At 38.1% G+C, this 18,105-nt stretch overlaps 1 protein-coding gene across 2 annotated transcripts in view; it reads left to right on the top strand.

Moving 5' to 3' along the window:
* Positions 1-17,818, top strand: part of LOC138709497 (esterase FE4-like) — a 52,182-nt gene extending 34,364 nt beyond the window's left edge. For both annotated transcript variants that reach the window (XM_069840305.1, XM_069840304.1), the window contains exons 6-10: positions 1,259-1,415; positions 4,306-4,478; positions 9,988-10,138; positions 12,308-12,440; positions 14,518-17,818. In XM_069840305.1, the coding sequence (XP_069696406.1) occupies positions 1,259-1,415; positions 4,306-4,478; positions 9,988-10,138; positions 12,308-12,440; positions 14,518-14,707 (804 nt within the window). In that variant the 3' untranslated portion in view covers positions 14,708-17,818. The remainder of the gene's footprint in view (positions 1-1,258; positions 1,416-4,305; positions 4,479-9,987; positions 10,139-12,307; positions 12,441-14,517) is intronic.
* The last annotated feature ends 287 nt before the right edge of the window (positions 17,819-18,105 follow it).

Below are 18,105 nucleotides of genomic sequence, written 5' to 3'. Positions count from 1 at the left end.
TCCATTTCTCTCTTTTAATGTTTCGTTTTTAATTAAATAGAATCTGTCTAAAATCTCCCTGAGAAGACTGTTGTACAAGTAATATTCATTGTTTGAAAGTTCTCATCGACAGCATACACACAAACAGAAAAAAGTATTTCATTACTCAGTAATAAGATTTATGAGTACGTGCAGAGTGAAGCCTAGACAATGGAATGGAATATAAAAGAAGTCGAGAATCGAAACCTGTGAATTGCTACAGTCATTTCTTATAATAGACTCTTTTTTTTCTATTAGTCAGAAACGGCACACAAACTGTTGTCAATGCCACCATTGAAAGATTTAGTTCAGAGGAGACCTGAACATACCTAATCACATTCTTAGCGCGGGCTTCCGGTGGATGATCAGCGAACTAACGTTTTTCGTATTCATAAACCAGTGTTAGCGATATGATATGATATGAATCCTGTACAAGTAATCACTCGATAGCCGGAGCTAGTTTAGCACGCTCCATTCATTCGTTCGTTCGTTCGTTCGTTCATTTTATTCCATAGATCTTACATGAGCAATGAAGCTTTAAGATGTGGAACAAGTCAAAATTTTACAACATTGCAATTACAATTTTTACAAATTTTTATAGTTTTACAATTTAGTATTTTTCTACAATTTTTACAATTTTGTGCAATTTTTTTTTACAATATTTTGGCGAGATGTAGTGAGATGAGGTGAGGTCCGAGGATTCGCCAAAAGATTACCCGGCATTTGCCTTTTGGTTGGGGAAAACCTCGGAAAAATCCAACCAGGTAATCAAATAAAAGGTGTTGATGCCGAGGACTCGCCATATACCATCCGGCTTCAGTCCCACGGCTGGGGAAAACCTCGGAAGAAACCTATCAAAGGGGGAGCCAACCCAAGCCCGAACGCAGCTCCGGATCAGCAGCCCAGCGAGTCTGCCGACTGAGCTACATCGATGGCTCTACTAAAAATATACAATACATAGCCAATCATTAGCTCGTAGCGCGGACTAGCGAAATGTCTATGAATAGCGCCAAAAATGACTTAAATTTTAATTAAAGGGTTTAAAAATTACACTTTCATACAGAACACAATAGTTACCAAGAATATGTTCTTTTGCAGGACTGCAGTTTAGTTTGGTCTGTGGTAAAATCTGTGAACACTGAATTTTTAGGCTGTGTCTAAAACCAAGTTACTATTCAGATATCATTGGAACATAGATATTTGTGAAGTCTCGCGAAGCTAACGGACGTTGTTGTATCAGGAGTGGAGCATAGATCCTCTGGTGCCCTTCAAACCTGTCCTGGAGGAGGGGAACGACGCCTTCCTTCCTGCCACTCCACTTGAACTCGTACAGAACGCCACAGCGGTACCCTGGATGACTGGTGTCACCTCTGAGGAAGGATCATTTCCGGTTTCAAGTAGGTATTTCTAGATTCGATAATGGGATCTGTTGTCACATCTAGCGCTGGTTCATAGTCTCATCAGTGGGAAGTGAATGAATGAATGAATGAATGAATGAATGAATGAATGAATGAATGAATGAATGAATGAATGAATGAATGAATGAATGAATGAATGAATGGGTGGGTGGGTGGGTGGGTAGGTGGCTGGATGGATGGATAGATGGATTGATAGAAGAGTGAATGGAAAGATGGATGGGTAGATAGATGGATGGATAGATGAGTGAATGAACGAATGGATATGTGGATGGATGGATGGATGGATGGATGGATGGATGGATGGATGGATAGATCAGGCCTCCAGAACCCGTAAGTAGGGGAAATATGACGTCAGCCTCACTCCACTTCTGTTGGGGATGATCGACTTCCGCGTAGAATTGTTCACATTCTCTGTCCGTGCAAAGGTCCATCAGTGGCGGCACAGTAATTTTCAAAAAGGATTGTAATAAATTCATTGTATTTATAATGCTTTATCTCGTTTCAAGGTTTACAATTATGCTAGATTCCCTGTCGGTAGTTTCTTTGAGATTTCTTTGCACCTAGCCTGCTTTAGATTTTCCAAAACTTTCTTCCTACCATCACCTACGGAAACATACATTTATAGCATTTAAGTAATGAACTTTGAAAGTCACTATTAATTTCAATTCAAAATGAACACAACGAGTGACGTCCTTAAATTTACAATATATAAATAAATAATCAATATACAGTTCGTAATAATGAATTTATCCAAACGTTTGTGCATTCCATAATTCTTAATATGGACTTTGTTGAAATGTGGTTTAATATTGAAATTACGAGTAGAAATAAATTGGATGGGACACAGTAAACAAGCAATTCTTTCGTCTTCAACAACAAAATAATCATATTCCCATTTCCTTTGGAAGTAGTATTTCTTCACGGGCTTAGATTTTGCCATGTTCCAGTTCTCTTTAAACTGCAGTACGCGGATTGTATATTTATTTATTTGTTTGTTTGGTTGGAGTGCGTTACAATGTTGAATGATAGCATTCACATCCGGTCACTTATCAACGTACAATTTATTTATCGTCCTATTACTAGTAAAACCAGTTAAGACCAGTAATGCAAGTTTTGTACAAGCAGGAATTAAAACTTTATTAATGTACGAAAAATCATAATAAATTCTTGAAATTGTAACTCCATCTGTTAGCACAACCATAAAACATCTAGTAGATGCTATAGAGTTACCAACAACGAAAAAAAAAATTCTTGAAATAAAGTAATTGGTATGTTGCCTGCATGCAACATTTCGGACTTATTTCATATTAGTAGAATACAGAGCACGGAAAGACAAGTCGGGAACTTATTTTACACAAAAGTGGACTTAATCGGCTTTACGAGTAATAGGACGATATATCATAGGCAGACCTTCTTACATTATATGCACACATACATTTTAAAATTTATTTTACATGTCTTTTAACTCATTTATTTCCCTCGTACATTTTTCTCTTACTTTCTAAAGATATGTTCCTAAGGATTTGTATTATCTGTTCATTTTTAATTCTTGATAGCGTATTGTATACCTGCCGCCGCAAGAATGAATGTTGATACAATCGACCGTAACTAGAAAGATGGATGGATGGACAGGATGGTTAGATGGATGGGTATATGGATGTATGTATATATGGGTGAATGGATATACGGATAGATGGATGGATGGATATATGGCTGGATAGATGGATGGATATAAGGATTAATGGATGGATGGATGGATGGATGGATATATGGGTGGGTGGGTGGATGGACGGGTGAATGGATAGATGAATATATGGATGGATGGGTGGGTGAGTGAGTGAGTGAGTGAATTGGTTATTGAATGAATGAGTGCATGAGTCAGTTAATTATACGCACGGTATATTTTCTGCTTAAGTGACGGATGAGTGAATGTTGTTGTTGTTTTCTAATGCCAGGCGTTTGACAATAAAGTCATTAAGTTAAATGGCAAGTTGTAGCCGATTTAAGTGAACACCATATTTTAACGTTTTGGTGGCTACTTCATTCACACACAATCCCCAGAATGTCTGGAGGACCACACCTGCTGTTGGTCGACGGGTCCATTGGACCTAGCTGGGAGATCTTGTTGATCACCAGCTTTCCCTCCTTAAGCCACTGGAGGACGATTTTAGTGCCATAGCAGGTCAGCACTAGGAACAGAAAAGTAGAAAGGGGAGGAAGGAAAGTGAAATGAACCCCTAGGCCTCGAATGCTCTAATACTGTCAGGGTCGAAGAAAGTAAGAGTTCAGTCAGAGGACTGGCTAGGAAAGGGTAAAGAGGGAATTAGGTATTGGATAGAGGAAAATTATACCAAATTCAGTCATTAACTCATCAAGCTGACCAGTGCTAATTGATGAGTAGCCCCTCCCTTGTAAAATTATGCTTACTAACAGCTGCACCACGGGAAGGTGGGGATAGGACATTGGGTATTTGTCCAGGTTGGTTCCTTAAGGCCTTCAATGGGAAGGATTAATGGCTCCCCCCCCTGTATCCGACAGATACTCTTCTGCAGCCCGGATGAGTGAATGAAAGTGTAAATTCATGTGCAATTGACAGAGAGTTAATTGTAAGAAATATTTAAGTGAGGAATGAATCGGTGAACGAGTGATTTGGTGAATAAATGAGGAATTGAATAATTGAAAACTAGAATATTCACACTATATCACTCTATTAATTCAATATTGGTCGCATCTTGTTATGTTGTTCTGTTTCGGAACAATTTTTGTAGATTGCAAACAAATTAAATATTAGAATATTGTTTTATTTAATGTTATTCAAGTAATATTACTACGCACAGAGCAGAATGAAATAATTACTTTTTTGTTGAAGGATTTGTAAAACAGAAGCTGATCGATGAATTGATTACTGAGTTCGACCGCTTGGCACCGATGCTACTGTGCTACCGGGAGAGTTCCCCACGAAAGGATGAAATCACCGATCGCATCAGAGAGTTTTATTTCGAGAAGAACGTCGTCGTCGACAATGTCACGACACTGATTGATGTAAGTCTCATTGTTGTGAAACTCATTCTTATCTAAACTCTAGTTCAGCTGAGCAATGGAATTGCGAATGTTTTTTCGTCAAAGCCCGAGATGCTTGTACAGGTAGACAAGGAGCGGGGACGAAGGAAATAAACTAAGTAACTAGTATTTTATTGTCTTGGCAAATCATTATACAGGGTGATTCAAAAGGTCGTACTCAAACTGAAGGAGTTAACAAAGGAGTTGAACTATAACAGTGATGTCAATCAGAGCGTATATGCGCTACGAGAACGTGCTTCAGTGAGGGTTGTACAATGTACAGTTGGCATTGATCATGCACCCAGCGAAGAGATCGTATAACAAGTTCCAGTTCGAATGAGCACTGCAGTTCCTATGCAAGGAACAGGAAGGAGATATACAGTGCTTAATATGTGGACAACATACGATTAGTAAGAAAAGCAGCATACAGCGACATTATTCAACATACCATGAACAAACATACAGAGATATCGAGGGGGAAGAACGATTAAAATTATTACATGCATTACAGACTACCGTAAGTGCAAATATCTAGATTATTTACTACGTATCAATTAATTTATTATTTCTTTATTAAGGGTCCTTACAGGGAGTTATCCCCAATTACAAGTACACCAACATAAAGAAATACAAACAACAAGTTAAAAACAATGATTCATAAACATGTGCTGTAAACACAAAGTTTACAAAAGTTCAGTGTATATACTAATGTGATAAACTTCTAATTTCCAAATACGTAAACTGAATTGACAGGTGTATAGGGCTACATAACAAAAAAATCAAGTACAGTTATTAAAGAGGTATTCAATTGAAGACAGTCCTGTAGGCCTAAATAAATACTGTTCAAATTTAATGTATGGGCTATTCCATCTCAAATCGACCGAAATATAGAGAAAATTGACCTTGCATTTTTTAAATACAATGAAACTTTTTCTGTCCGTTGACAACTGTGATACAATGCTTTGTGCTAAGTTTGAGGCATCAGAACTTCATAGTGTTTAAATTAAAAATATTTTAATTTATCGTATTTTCACAATATTAGCAACTTTAAACTGTTGTGGCTCCGAAACCCTTTCACCCAATGATCAAAATCGTGGTTTATTTTGATGCTGAGAAATTAAATTTTATATTGACATGTAAACAGATTTTCTTACTTTTTATGGAAATGGAGGAATTTAGATTTTTCTTCATTAAGACGCCTTTGCCCACGAAAAAATATTTTTAAATTATATGGTTAGATTCCGCATTGAAAGTACAAATAAACACATATTTTTTACTGGTGCACCGTTGAAAATAAAGTATTGAAAATATCAAATAAAGAAAATAAATAGTACGCGCGTGAACTAACCAGCTGACTGTGAGGCGGGAGCTAGCCGAGACAAACAAGGCCAGAAGACAAACACGTGATGTCTCGTCTAGTAGCGCATAGCTGGGCCAGCTTTATCACAAGTTTTCATAAACACAGGAGTAAAGTGACGCCCAACGCTCGCTTATCTCCAGTGCGTGCGGTATATACTGCTCCGTTCAAGTCTAGGCGTGTGAAAATAATCCACTTTGTCCGCCCCTGTGTCTTGCTCTTATCTGTGTTTACGGCATCCCACTCCAGCACTTAAGCACGGGAAGGAATCGAACGTCCGTTATGCGCTCTTTCTTTGACATCACTGAACTATAACAATCTTACATTAGGAACTTGTGGTCTAAGAAGTAATTCTGAGTCAGTACAAGTCTATGAATATCAAGAACCTACGTAGGCCTACATAATGGACAACAAACCAATGAGGTAAAATGAATTTCTGCAAAGTTTAAGTAGACTAAGATTATATAAACTAAAAATTAATATTGTATTGTACCAAAAGCTATTCGAACTGGCGACCACTACACTGAGTGCAGGTAATGCATTGTCGAAGGACACAACGGCGTACTATCCCAAATACTTCTGTCATTTCTCGAACCACATCAGATGCTGCAAGTATCTTGGCCGAAATCGTTTCTAGCTCTTTCGCTGGTGTTTCGTAAACGAAGCTTAATTTCTTTTGTCGATATCAGGGAAGCTGAAAATCTCTAAATCGTCATTTCTTGCAGGATCACAATACTTCCCTTAATATCTTTATAATGAGAATTAAGCACCACACTTGTCACTGGTCCATGCCGTAGCTGTACGTTCTAGATCAACAGCCTGTTGCGCAGACTGTCCAAGTTCGAATCCCAAACAAGATTCTGATTTTTCATAGATTATTACACTTTTATTAAGTCATATTACTTTTGACCAATAAAACGGTACGAAAGGACGTCTTTCAACCAATCATGGTTGCTTATCGCACAATTTTATCGCTTCCTTAGCATTTGTTTAATTTTATCGCTTCTCTAGCATTTGTTTGTTTTTATCACTACTCTAGCATTTGTTTGCCAACATTCAAACTGTAAATTCTTTACAGTACTATAAAACATGCTTTGCGATCGTAGTTTGTTTCCCGCATAGATAGTCGACTGAAAATGGCGGCTCAGTTCGAAGGTAACATTAATGAAATAGAATTTTAGTAAGTCAATTAATATCTATTTTATTGTATTAGAGTACTTTATTCCTTCTAATCTTTGTATACTTTCTTCCTTTTTATCACCTCCCTACCGTTTGTTTCTTTATTTGCCAACATTTCAAACGGCAAATTCTTTACGGTACTATAAAACACGCTTTGCGATCGTCATTTGTTTCCTGCACAGATAGTCAACTGAAAATGGCGGCCCATTCGAACGTTTTTGTATTGTAAAGGGTGCGGCAAAACACCCTCCCTAATTTAAAGTTTAAATAAAAGACACATGGATCAAAATAAGGAAACTTTATTAATATGAATGGTATCTTAACAGTGGGAATTTTTCATTTTTTGAATAACGTGTCTCTCAAGTGGTGTCCTTCACTATCAATGCATTGTTGAATGCGACTTCGGAAATTCTGGATCACTCTAACTAGCATTTCTTGAGGAATAAGACCAATTTCTTCCTGTATTGCATTTCTTAGGTCTGGCGAAGTCCTCGGCCGATGTTTGAACACCTCAGCCTTAAGTTGCCCCCATAGAAAAAAATCGCAGGGTGCAAGGTCTGGTGATCGTGCTGGCCAGGAGACGTCGCCACGTGAAGGAATTAAGCGACCGGGAAACATCTGAGCAGCAACAACGGAATTACCACTTAACCAGAAACGATACCACAACGTAAGCACGTTCTTCACCCGTCCACGGCATAGTTGGAATTCGTTACAGATTACAATTTGCACTAATTGAATGTTAATTCCGTGTATTCATGTCCTATTCAATTCTTGTTTGTTTTGCGCATGTCATTTGATATCGCTATGGCAACGCATGTAAACCTAAATTTCCCAGTTTAGATACAATTCATATTAATACAGTTTCCTTATTTTGATCCATCTGTTCTTTATGTAAACTTTAAATTAGGGAGGATGTTTTGCCACACCCTTTTTTAGAGTATTTATTTTTTTCTAATCTTTATATGCTTCCTTCTAATCCTGTAATAATCGATTAAATCCCACTCGAGTTTTGATTTTCTCTAGATAAATCACAACCTCTAGTGAGACTTACTTACTTACTTACTTACTTACAAATGACTTTTAAGGAACCCGAAGGTTCATTGCCGCCCTCACATAAGCCCGCCATCGGTCCCTATCCTTTGCAAGATTAATCCAGTCTCTATCATCATATCCCACCTCCCTCAAATCCATTTTAATATTATCTTCCCATCTACATCTCGGCCTCCCTAAAGGTCTTTATCCCTCCGGTCTCCCAACTAACACTCTATATGCATTTCTGGATCCGCCCATACGTGCTACATGCCCTGCCCATCTCAAACGTCTGGATTTAATGTTCCTAATTATGTCAGGTGAAGAATACAATGCGTGCAGTTCTGCGTTGTGTAACTTTCTCCATTCTCCTGTAACTTCATCCCGCTTAGCCCCAAATATTTTCCTAAGCACCTTATTCTCAAACACCCTTAACCTATGTTCCTCTATCAGAATGAGAGTCCAAGTTACACAACCATACAGAAGAACCGGTAATATAACTGTTTTATAAATTCTAACTTTCAGATTTTTGGACAGCAGACTGGATGATAAGAGCTTCTCAACCGAATAATAACAGGCATTTCCCATATTTATTCTGCTTTTAATTTCCTCCCGAGTGTCATTTATATTTGTTACTGTTGCTCGAAGATATTTGAATTTTTCCACCTCTTCGAAGGATAAATCTCCAATTTTTATATTTCCATTTCGTACAATATTGTAGATTTTATTAGTTACAACAATGTAATTCATTCGTCACAACAATAATTCCTTTCTACAATTCACCTTACACGTTCTCGTCAACAATTGGATCTTCACTCAACAAAGTATTCGTTATAGCACTCCACCGACGACAATGACAATTTACTTGGACTATTATGCACAACAATGAACTGTTAATCTTAACTAATATTTACAAAGCACTATTTACAAATCAGAACTACCCGTTCTCAGTTCACAGTTCTTCTATCTCAGTCACTCGAGTTCACAGTATCTCGAGCCACAGACCTTCAGAGACAGTTCACTGTACTCGAACTCGGGTCCCTCCAACTGCGGTCCACTGCACTCGAACTCAGGTCCCTCCAACTGCGGTCCACTGCACTCGAACTCAGGCCTTCGGCTGCTGACGCAGTTGCGGACTCACACTCGAGACGAACTCCGGTACACAAGACTGGCTTCCTTGCTCTGGCTTTCTCACTGACTGAATAACTGAAAAACTGCAAACTCCTGTCGTTCCTTCGCGTCCGTAATTTATAACCACAGCGACGTAGCCTCGAAGGTTCCACGCGTCTCTAGAGATGGCACTCCAGAAAAAGCCAGAGCCCTCTCCTCTCTACCAGCACCAGATGCGCGCGCACTCTCGCTCCACTCTCTCGCCGTGTTGGCCCTTTCCCCTCTTCGCCGCGCGCCATTCCTCCGTGCTCCGCGCGATCTGCTTTCTTGCGGGACGCTGGTCGTGAGTTCGATCTCACGTCGCTGTCACAATATTCTGGTCACGAGACATAATCATATACTTTGTCTTTTCGGGATTTACTTCCAAACCGATCGCTTTCCTCTAGTGAGACTGCTGTTGAAAAAATCCACAGTGACACTTGTGGCGAACAAAGTCGGATTTGGGCCATTTTCACGTGGTTCTCGCGTTCCCCCATGATAGACATTAGCATCATTTCAATCTCTCTCTATTCCATTACTATATTTAAAGTATTTTTTTCCATTATCAGTTGGCGAAAGACGAAGACTTGTGAGGTTGTCAGTTTGAAACTGGATACACAGTGAAACTTAGCACAGTCAGCTGGTGTGGATAAGAATGCACCTACCCGGGGATCAGTGTAATAATTCACTCAATACTTTACTATTTCCGTACATACAGGGTAATTTTTTGTAAACAAATTTATTTCTCTAATACACTGGTAAACAAACACCCTGTAGATGTTCACAGACGGCTGGTTCCTGCACGGGGCTGACCACGCCGTGGAGCTGCACTCTGCAAAGGCGGCGGCCCCTGTCTATTACTATTACTTCACTTATCGCGGATCCAACACCTTCACCTCTATCTTCGGTGATACTAGCAGGGAGTACGGTAAGTTCACTGAACTGTTGTCCGTATCTGGAATCTGTAGACCCAGAAGACGAAACAAAGTCTCCAGTGGCGGCTCGTGAACTTGTGGATTGGGAAAGCTGCAGTAGATTTTGGTACATTCAAATTTCACTTCTTGATACCATTACTAATAAGTATAGGACAAAAATAAATGCACTACATATCGAAAAACCAAAACTTCCTGACTTAGTTGGGAGATGTCTTTGGCATCATTTGCTAATCGCTAAAAAAAAAACTAATACCATCGAAAATGTTAAATGTTATGATTTATTTAACGACGCTCGCAACTGCAGAGGTTATATCAGCGTCGCCGGATGTGCCGGAATTTTGTCCCGCAGGAGTTCTTTTACATGCCAGTAAATCTACTGACATGAGCCTGTCGCATTTAAGCACACTTAAATGCCATCGACCTGGTCCGGGATCGAACCCGCAACCTTGGGCATAGAAGGCCAGCGCTATACCAACTCGCCAACCAGGTCGACAATACCATCGATTTCAGTCTCAATTTCAGATCGGCAGACACTCAACTTACAATCTACCAGTTCATTCTGAATTGTCTTAGAATAACCTTAAACAGTGGCAAATGATTTTTGAGAGGCTCGTTTGGATTACTCACGAACTGTAGCAACCCACGAAACACATCAGGGTTCTTCGAATCGTTTTTTCATGATGTCCCCTAAAGGGAAGTTCATATTGGCCACAAAATTTGATACAATCAATATATTTTTAAAATAATTTCACGATTTTTTTCTCACTTCTTGATTATGCTTGAGAATGTCTGTTCTGTTCGTTTCACTTAATTGCACAGAAATATTAGTTTTGCCTAAAGTAGCCAATGAAACAACATTTTTCAGGTGAGACTGCGAAGATTCGTGTATTTTGCTTTTTAGAGGCAAATGTCCTAAATGTGTCACACCACTCCTAGTCCATGCAGCATCACCACCGAAGAGGAGGCAAGGAAAACAAAATACAGATTTGTTTTTTGTTCACATCCACGTAACCACAAATGCTTAGCGTAAATTTCATTGTTATACTTCCTTACATATATGCACTATTTCGGCTGGATGAAGCTTGAGTAAGATTTAAGTCGGGTAAGGAACGACCCTTTAATTTCACTTCATTATATCAATTTTCTCCGCAAAGGAAAGTTGAGAAAAATAAAATTAATATTCTGTAATTCACACACACACATACTTGCACATTTGCACTGGTTAAGTTACGATACTAAAACGTCATACTAAAGCAACACTCAGATATACTGATGGTCAACAATTTTCTAAAACTGGAAAAGAAGTCTCTTTCGTATTTTACGTGCTATATCAAAATGATTATACTCGTGCAATCATTTTGAGTTAAGGCAAATATTAGCTTCTGCTGGAGGCTGAATATATACGTAATAATAAGGCAAAATAGAATATTAATTTCATTATATTAACTCGATAAGATTCTACAACAATAAGTATGTGAAAAGAAAATAAAAATTTTGTCATTAAATTTCAAGGGAATAGAGAATCCATTTGACGCAGCATTACAGTAGCGGTGTGGGAGGGGAGGAAAGACCTTCCCTTGTAGCCTGGCTCTGCAAGCCACTGCAGCGAGATATGGGTTTTAAACAGCGGCAGTTTCCCTCTGCTTCCCTTCACCTCTCTACCCCCTGACCATGCAAGACACACTCTCTATGAGCTGACCACCCTATAGATCCCAGGACGACTTTGAATGCAGTGCCAATTCCAGTACAGTCGACGCGCAAAAAGATTATGCATAAGATAATAGTACATATTCCCGGCCAGATGAAATATAAAGCAATTTACCAATAAAAGCTTTAACAATTCTTCTACAAATTAAAATAATTATTATTTTTATTTTCCTGTCAAAGCAGGGAGTGCTGCAGCTTCGCAGCTCTTGTGGACGAGCCGCCCCTGAAGGTCTCTGAGCAAGTGGTGGGTGGAAGGAGCTGGCCTATGATCGCTCTGGCGGGAAATGCATCTCTTACGATTGACTTTTAAAGAAACTAGAGGTTCATTACCGTCCTTATTTAAGCCCTGGAGCTGGTCGATGTCTCCGAATTTCAGCTAAAATTCTGGTAGCCTTATTTTGACCTGCTTCACAAGTAAAATAAAGTGCATATTTATTGTTTTTTGCTTTTTGCAGGAGTGACTCACGCCGACGATCTCCTTTATCTTTTTCCTATTGATTTGCTACCTGGAATGGCCAAACCTAATGAAAACGATGAGAAAATGATTGACATTCTGACTTCACTGTGGGTAAACTTCGCGCATACTGGGTAAGTTTACGTTAAAATACCAATGTTACACCAGCGAATAGGGATTATAAAGAAAGGACACTGAGCGAATTTTCCTGTGTTTTGTTTCTCTGTGCGCCGGCGTTTAGTTCCACTTTCAAGCGCTAGAGGTTAGTGTAATCGAGCATACGCTAAGATAATAATTGAGTATAGAGTTGAGACACAGGATCCAAACATCGCCTACCTTATTGCATAATCCAGTAACGCTTTGCTTCAAATAAATTCAAGTTAACAGCTTTTCCTTATTTCTCAGTGACAAACTAGTTGTAATAATATTTTTTTTATATTTCAGATATAATAAATTATATTATAAAATAAGATAATAATACATTATAAAATTAAGTATCAAATTCGTTTAATATTTGTATATAATATAATATAGGTATATGGTTTTACTTCTCTTAAGAGTTTTGTTTTTCCATTTTCAGTGCTATCAAATCATTACATAACATTTTAATTGTTGTTGGGGTCAACGTCTCAACTCTCATTATAAAAGAACTCTAGAGTCTAGACATTACAGTTAATGACGGATTTATTATTTTATGGATCCAATTTATTTTGAGTACGTAATGTACCTAGATGTATTAATTATATGTGTTATATTTCCGCTGTGTCGACTGCTAGCTGGTGTGATGTCAGCGCCAACTCTAGGGAGAAAGCAGAATCTCACGCTCTAGCTGGTCATTGAAATCAGTCCGGCTACATCAAAGGTACCGACGCGAAGTGTCCATACTTAATTACCTATACGCTGGTTACACTATCAGTCATTTCAAAGTGTGATGTGATGTATGCACCCGTTTTTACGTGCATCTCAGATAATAATACTTAAAAGTTACATAGAGATAATATTCAAAACTGGTACCGGTAGGCCTCCTTAATTATTACGAATAAAAACATCTCACTTAACCTGGCTCAACTTCCTTTCATTAACCTATCTCATTTGTTTTTCTTCTCCTATCAGTATTATGGAGATACAAATATTACATCGATTAACAAGCCTCAGGAGAACAGGAAGCGTCTGGGGAAATTAGTTTTCCAACATTCACATCCACCACTGCATAATTAAATGTAATAACAAGTTAAATTTTAGTTTGAAAACTCGCTTCGAGCTCCTGACGAATAGCTCTCGGACCCCCAGGAGTCCGCGAAAGAATTATGTCAGTTTCGAATTTATAAACGTTCCACATAATTTCAGAATGTTGACTGCCTCCGTGGTCTGTTGTTCAGCATGCTGGCTTCCACATCAGGACGGCCCGGGTTCGATTCCCGGGCTCGGCTCTCGGTGAATTCTTCTTGAAGAAGAGGAATTCCCAGGATGTCTAGAATCTGGAAATTTGTATGAATGTGATTGTGAGTGTGCCGGGTTAATATTAATTAACCAATCATCACGAATATAAAAATACATCAGGACTGTCGCTGGGCAGTAACCTGAACACACGTTTCAGCGTCACATTGTTGACAAGTAACTCCATCTGTTACCACAACCATAAAGCGTGACTCCTCCTCTTTGCTTACGTCTTAGGAAATGAAGGCTCTATAAAGTCTAGGTAGGTAGTATCGTTCTCCATTCTTGTTCTTTCGTTGCCGAGCTACCAGACGAGGAATCTATTTGCCGCACCGTTAAATATTATCATGTCGTAGCTCTAATGATAATAAATCAAACACACTGTAATTCAGCAAATAATTGAGCGGCAAATAACGTCCTCGTGTGCTTTCTACGAACGCCAACGAAAGAGCCAATATGGCGGGCGATTATATTATGTATTTATCGAGCCTTAGGAAATGCATAACGTCATCATCAGCGAATCACAAGACGCACACGTTTAAATGTAGCCGACCAGCAACGTGATTGGCTGCCGGAAATAAGAGCGATGGGACTATAATAGATGCTATAGACTTACTAACAACGAAAAAAAAATAATAATAATTTCAGAATTACATTGTTGCACGCTCTTGTTATTTGTATAGTAATATAGTTTTGGAATAGTCCTTAGATTTTCAGATTCTTCCTACCATTTCTTTCAAGTTATTATGTTACTGTTCAATGTTTGATTCACAGAAATCCGACCCCCGTTCCTTTTCACGGAGTCGAGTGGCCCAGCGTTTCTTCACCTGCAAACAAAGAGTACTTGCAAATAGACATCGAAGGCCTGGAGGTGAAGCAAGGACTGTTGAAAGAAAGAACTGACTTTTGGAGTTCTCTGCCATTGGAGGCCGAAACCTCTATGTCTGCGAAAGATGAACTCTAACATATCGAGCAATACAATAAGCTCAGGAATAAAAAAATAAATACGGGTTGAATACTACAAAAGAAATAGACAACTGCTACAATTTACGTATCGGACATCACTTAAGGCCTACATGGTTCGGTGAATATATTCAAGTTCCTTTCAACAGCTTACAAATATTCGATATTGTACACCATGTAACAAACGGCATACCGTATGCCAAGACAATAGTCGAAGTCTTGACAACGCATAATGATATATTTTCATCGACAATTTTAACAACTGCTCAGATGCAGTTTGTATATCATCTAGTTATGAGAAAGAGAAAGGTTTAAAACTCAGTTTTCACATCCCCATAGAAAAAATTTACAGGACATTAAGTCGGGGCTTCTTGGTGGCCGAAGTGTGGGTGATTCGTTTCTAACTGTTGCACGACCAATCCAACGTTGTGGAAGAGTTCTATTGAGATGATCTCTAACCTCCAAGTGCCAATAGAATGGTACCCTATCCTATTGTAAAATGAAGTTTTCACTATTTCTATGCAATTCATGCATCAACCAATTAATTACTATGCTGAGACAAGAAGCTCCTGTAACAGTTTTCTCTTGAAAAATAAAAGATCATACCTATACCTTTTTGCAGAGCATCTTGCATGACTTTTATTCTTACATAGACATCCAAATTTCTTATGCCAACAGTCGGTGGTAATATTTTCAGAAATGTTATAAAATGCCGCTTGGCAGCAATGATAGAACTTGTATTGGTTAATTCATGCAAACTGCCTAAAACTGCAGTGGCGGCCATCTTACCGGAACTGTGACGTAACGTAATCGATTTGTGTGTGTGTCGACAACCAGAACGAGAATGGGAAGCGGACGACGTGAACGTCATGATTTTTTATTCACCATAAACCGAGAACGGAAACGAATATGCATATCGATATGTATATCAATAACGATATGTAAAGTCGATTTTATGCATTCCGATGTTGACCCTTGGCGTTCTCTCACTAGTACAAGCCAGCCAACATAAACACAGGTTAACCAACTTCAACAATATGACACGGAATATTTAAAAATTCAATTCACGTGGTAATCATCTCACATAGCCGATACACGTAGCAAACATTGAAAGTGTTTCTACTGAATTTCTGGGTTAGTTAGAAACGATACGTGAAGAATAAATTATGTTACGGCCTTCTTGCTACAATATGCGACGATCAAATATTTTGTGATGGTAACAGAAAGAATATAGTAGGCTGTGATCGGAAACGAGAAAGGAAAAGTTAAAATTTCGCCATCTTTGACGTTCTCGTTCCCGGGCTCCGGCAAGCTTCTCGTTAATTGTGAATGCTCACATTTAAATATGTGTATTTTAACAATTTTTTCTTTCACCGCTGTGAAGTAACAGTTAACATGAAACGAGCAGTCCCGGGTTCAAATCCTGGTTGGGACAAGTTGCCTGGTTGAGGTTTTTCTGGGGTTTCCCCCTCAAACGCTGGGTAACTTTCAACGTTGGACCTCGGACTCATTTCGCTGGCATTATCACCATCTCATTCGGACGCTAGATAACCACAGCAGTTGATGAAGCTTCGTAAAATAACCCATTAAAATTCCGTTGTTGGTCACCGCGTGAGTCATTAATTGTTCTGTCGTAGGGACCAGGGAGTCGTATTCGATGTGTCAGAGAGCTGCGAAGAAGGCTAGTAACATAGGATGACAGCTGTTCACGAGCTGCTAAAGCCAGATAAGACTAAAAGAGTGGAATATTGTTGTTGGTTCCAGGCGACCATTGTTCATTGCATACTGTCCTTTACATGGTTTGCAGACGAGGCACTTGTGGCCACCGATGTCACCGGATTTGATAACACCAGAATTTTTCCTGTAAAGTTATTGAAGGGAAGAGCCTACGTTGTACGCTCTTGAACTTTCAACGATTTGAAGGGGAACATTACGCGCTGAAACAACAGTATTGACAACACAATGCCCCCAACAAATGGCCAGGAACATGGAACGACGTGTGCATTTGTACCTTGAGTGAATGGAGAGCATTTTCAGCACGTAATAGAAAGGTAATACTTTTAAGACGCAGTGTGTTAGTAGCACTATTCTTGTTAAAATAAACATACTGTAAAGTAAAATTTGTATAATAGAGTATGAGTCGAATAGAATTTTTACATCTTCAGTAGTCATTGTATTATATTGTATTTATTAACATTCCATGCTATTCATACATTGCTTACAGCTAGAATATGGAACAAGTCAAAAAACTTAATACTATTATAAAGTCTTAATTTATAGTCACAGTCTAGATCAAATATATACAGACGAGATTTACAATATAGTCTACTAGTACAACACAAAGTTTTAGTATCAATTTCATGAAGTGTAATTGAATGTCATGAATTCACCTACAGAATAGAAGGCGTGAGAAATTAGGTACTTCTTTAATTCAGCCCTAAATAATCTTATGTTTTGAGTTTAATTTTTTATATCGATAGGGAAGCTATTAAAAATGTTTACTGCCATATAACGCACTCCTTTTTGATAGCACGATAGACTTGCCGATGGAGTATGAAAGTAATTTTTTTGACGTGTATTTATGCTATGAACTGTTGAATTAGTTACAAAGTTTTCACGATTACACACGAGGAAGATTATTAATGAAAAAATATACTGACAAGCCATGGACATTATTTGTAGTTTTTTGAAAATAGTCTTACACGATTCCCTAGATTTGGCACCTACTATTATTCTAATTACCCTTTTTTGTAATAGAAATATACTGTTACTATCTGTGGAATTTCCCCAGAATATTTTTTATAACATGTTGAACATATTTCTTTTATTATCACGATGTATTATAAAATTGCAACGAAGTGGAAGTGCAAGACGCTAAGCAAATATGTCCTATTTTTTTGTCTGAGAAGAAAATCAAACAAGAAATCTCTTCTTTTAATTGAGAAATCAAAAGACAGTATTTATTTTATTTTTCTGTGTATCAGTAAAGTTATGTAGGCCTATTAAAAGGCATGGCTATTGCTTTAGAAAATTATTTACTAATGAATTACGAAGTATATGAACGGATGTATATATTTTTCTGTAAGAATAAAGTTGTGCGAGAACTGATTTACATTGAATTTTAAATATATTAGAAAAATTCTAGTTTAAAGAAAGATGTCTGAAATTACCATTAACAACAAAATATTAGATGAAATTAATGTTCCCAACTATTTAGACTGCAGTGTTTCGTACTTGCATTCCAGTGGTTTCCATTTTCCACATGATAAGCATAATCAAAGGAATGCTTTTAATACAACTTATCAAGGAACAATTTTAAGTTTGTGTTATATTATGGTATTAAACACCGACCTTGACATAAATCAAAAGAATATTAGAGGATGAATAATGTGTTTATAA

This window comes from Periplaneta americana, chromosome 11 (genome assembly GCF_040183065.1).
Source record: "Periplaneta americana isolate PAMFEO1 chromosome 11, P.americana_PAMFEO1_priV1, whole genome shotgun sequence".
Taxonomy (NCBI): Eukaryota; Metazoa; Arthropoda; class Insecta; order Blattodea; family Blattidae; genus Periplaneta; species Periplaneta americana.
Note: the sequence above shows the minus strand (reverse complement) of the source record. Positions and strands in the feature narration are given on the sequence as shown.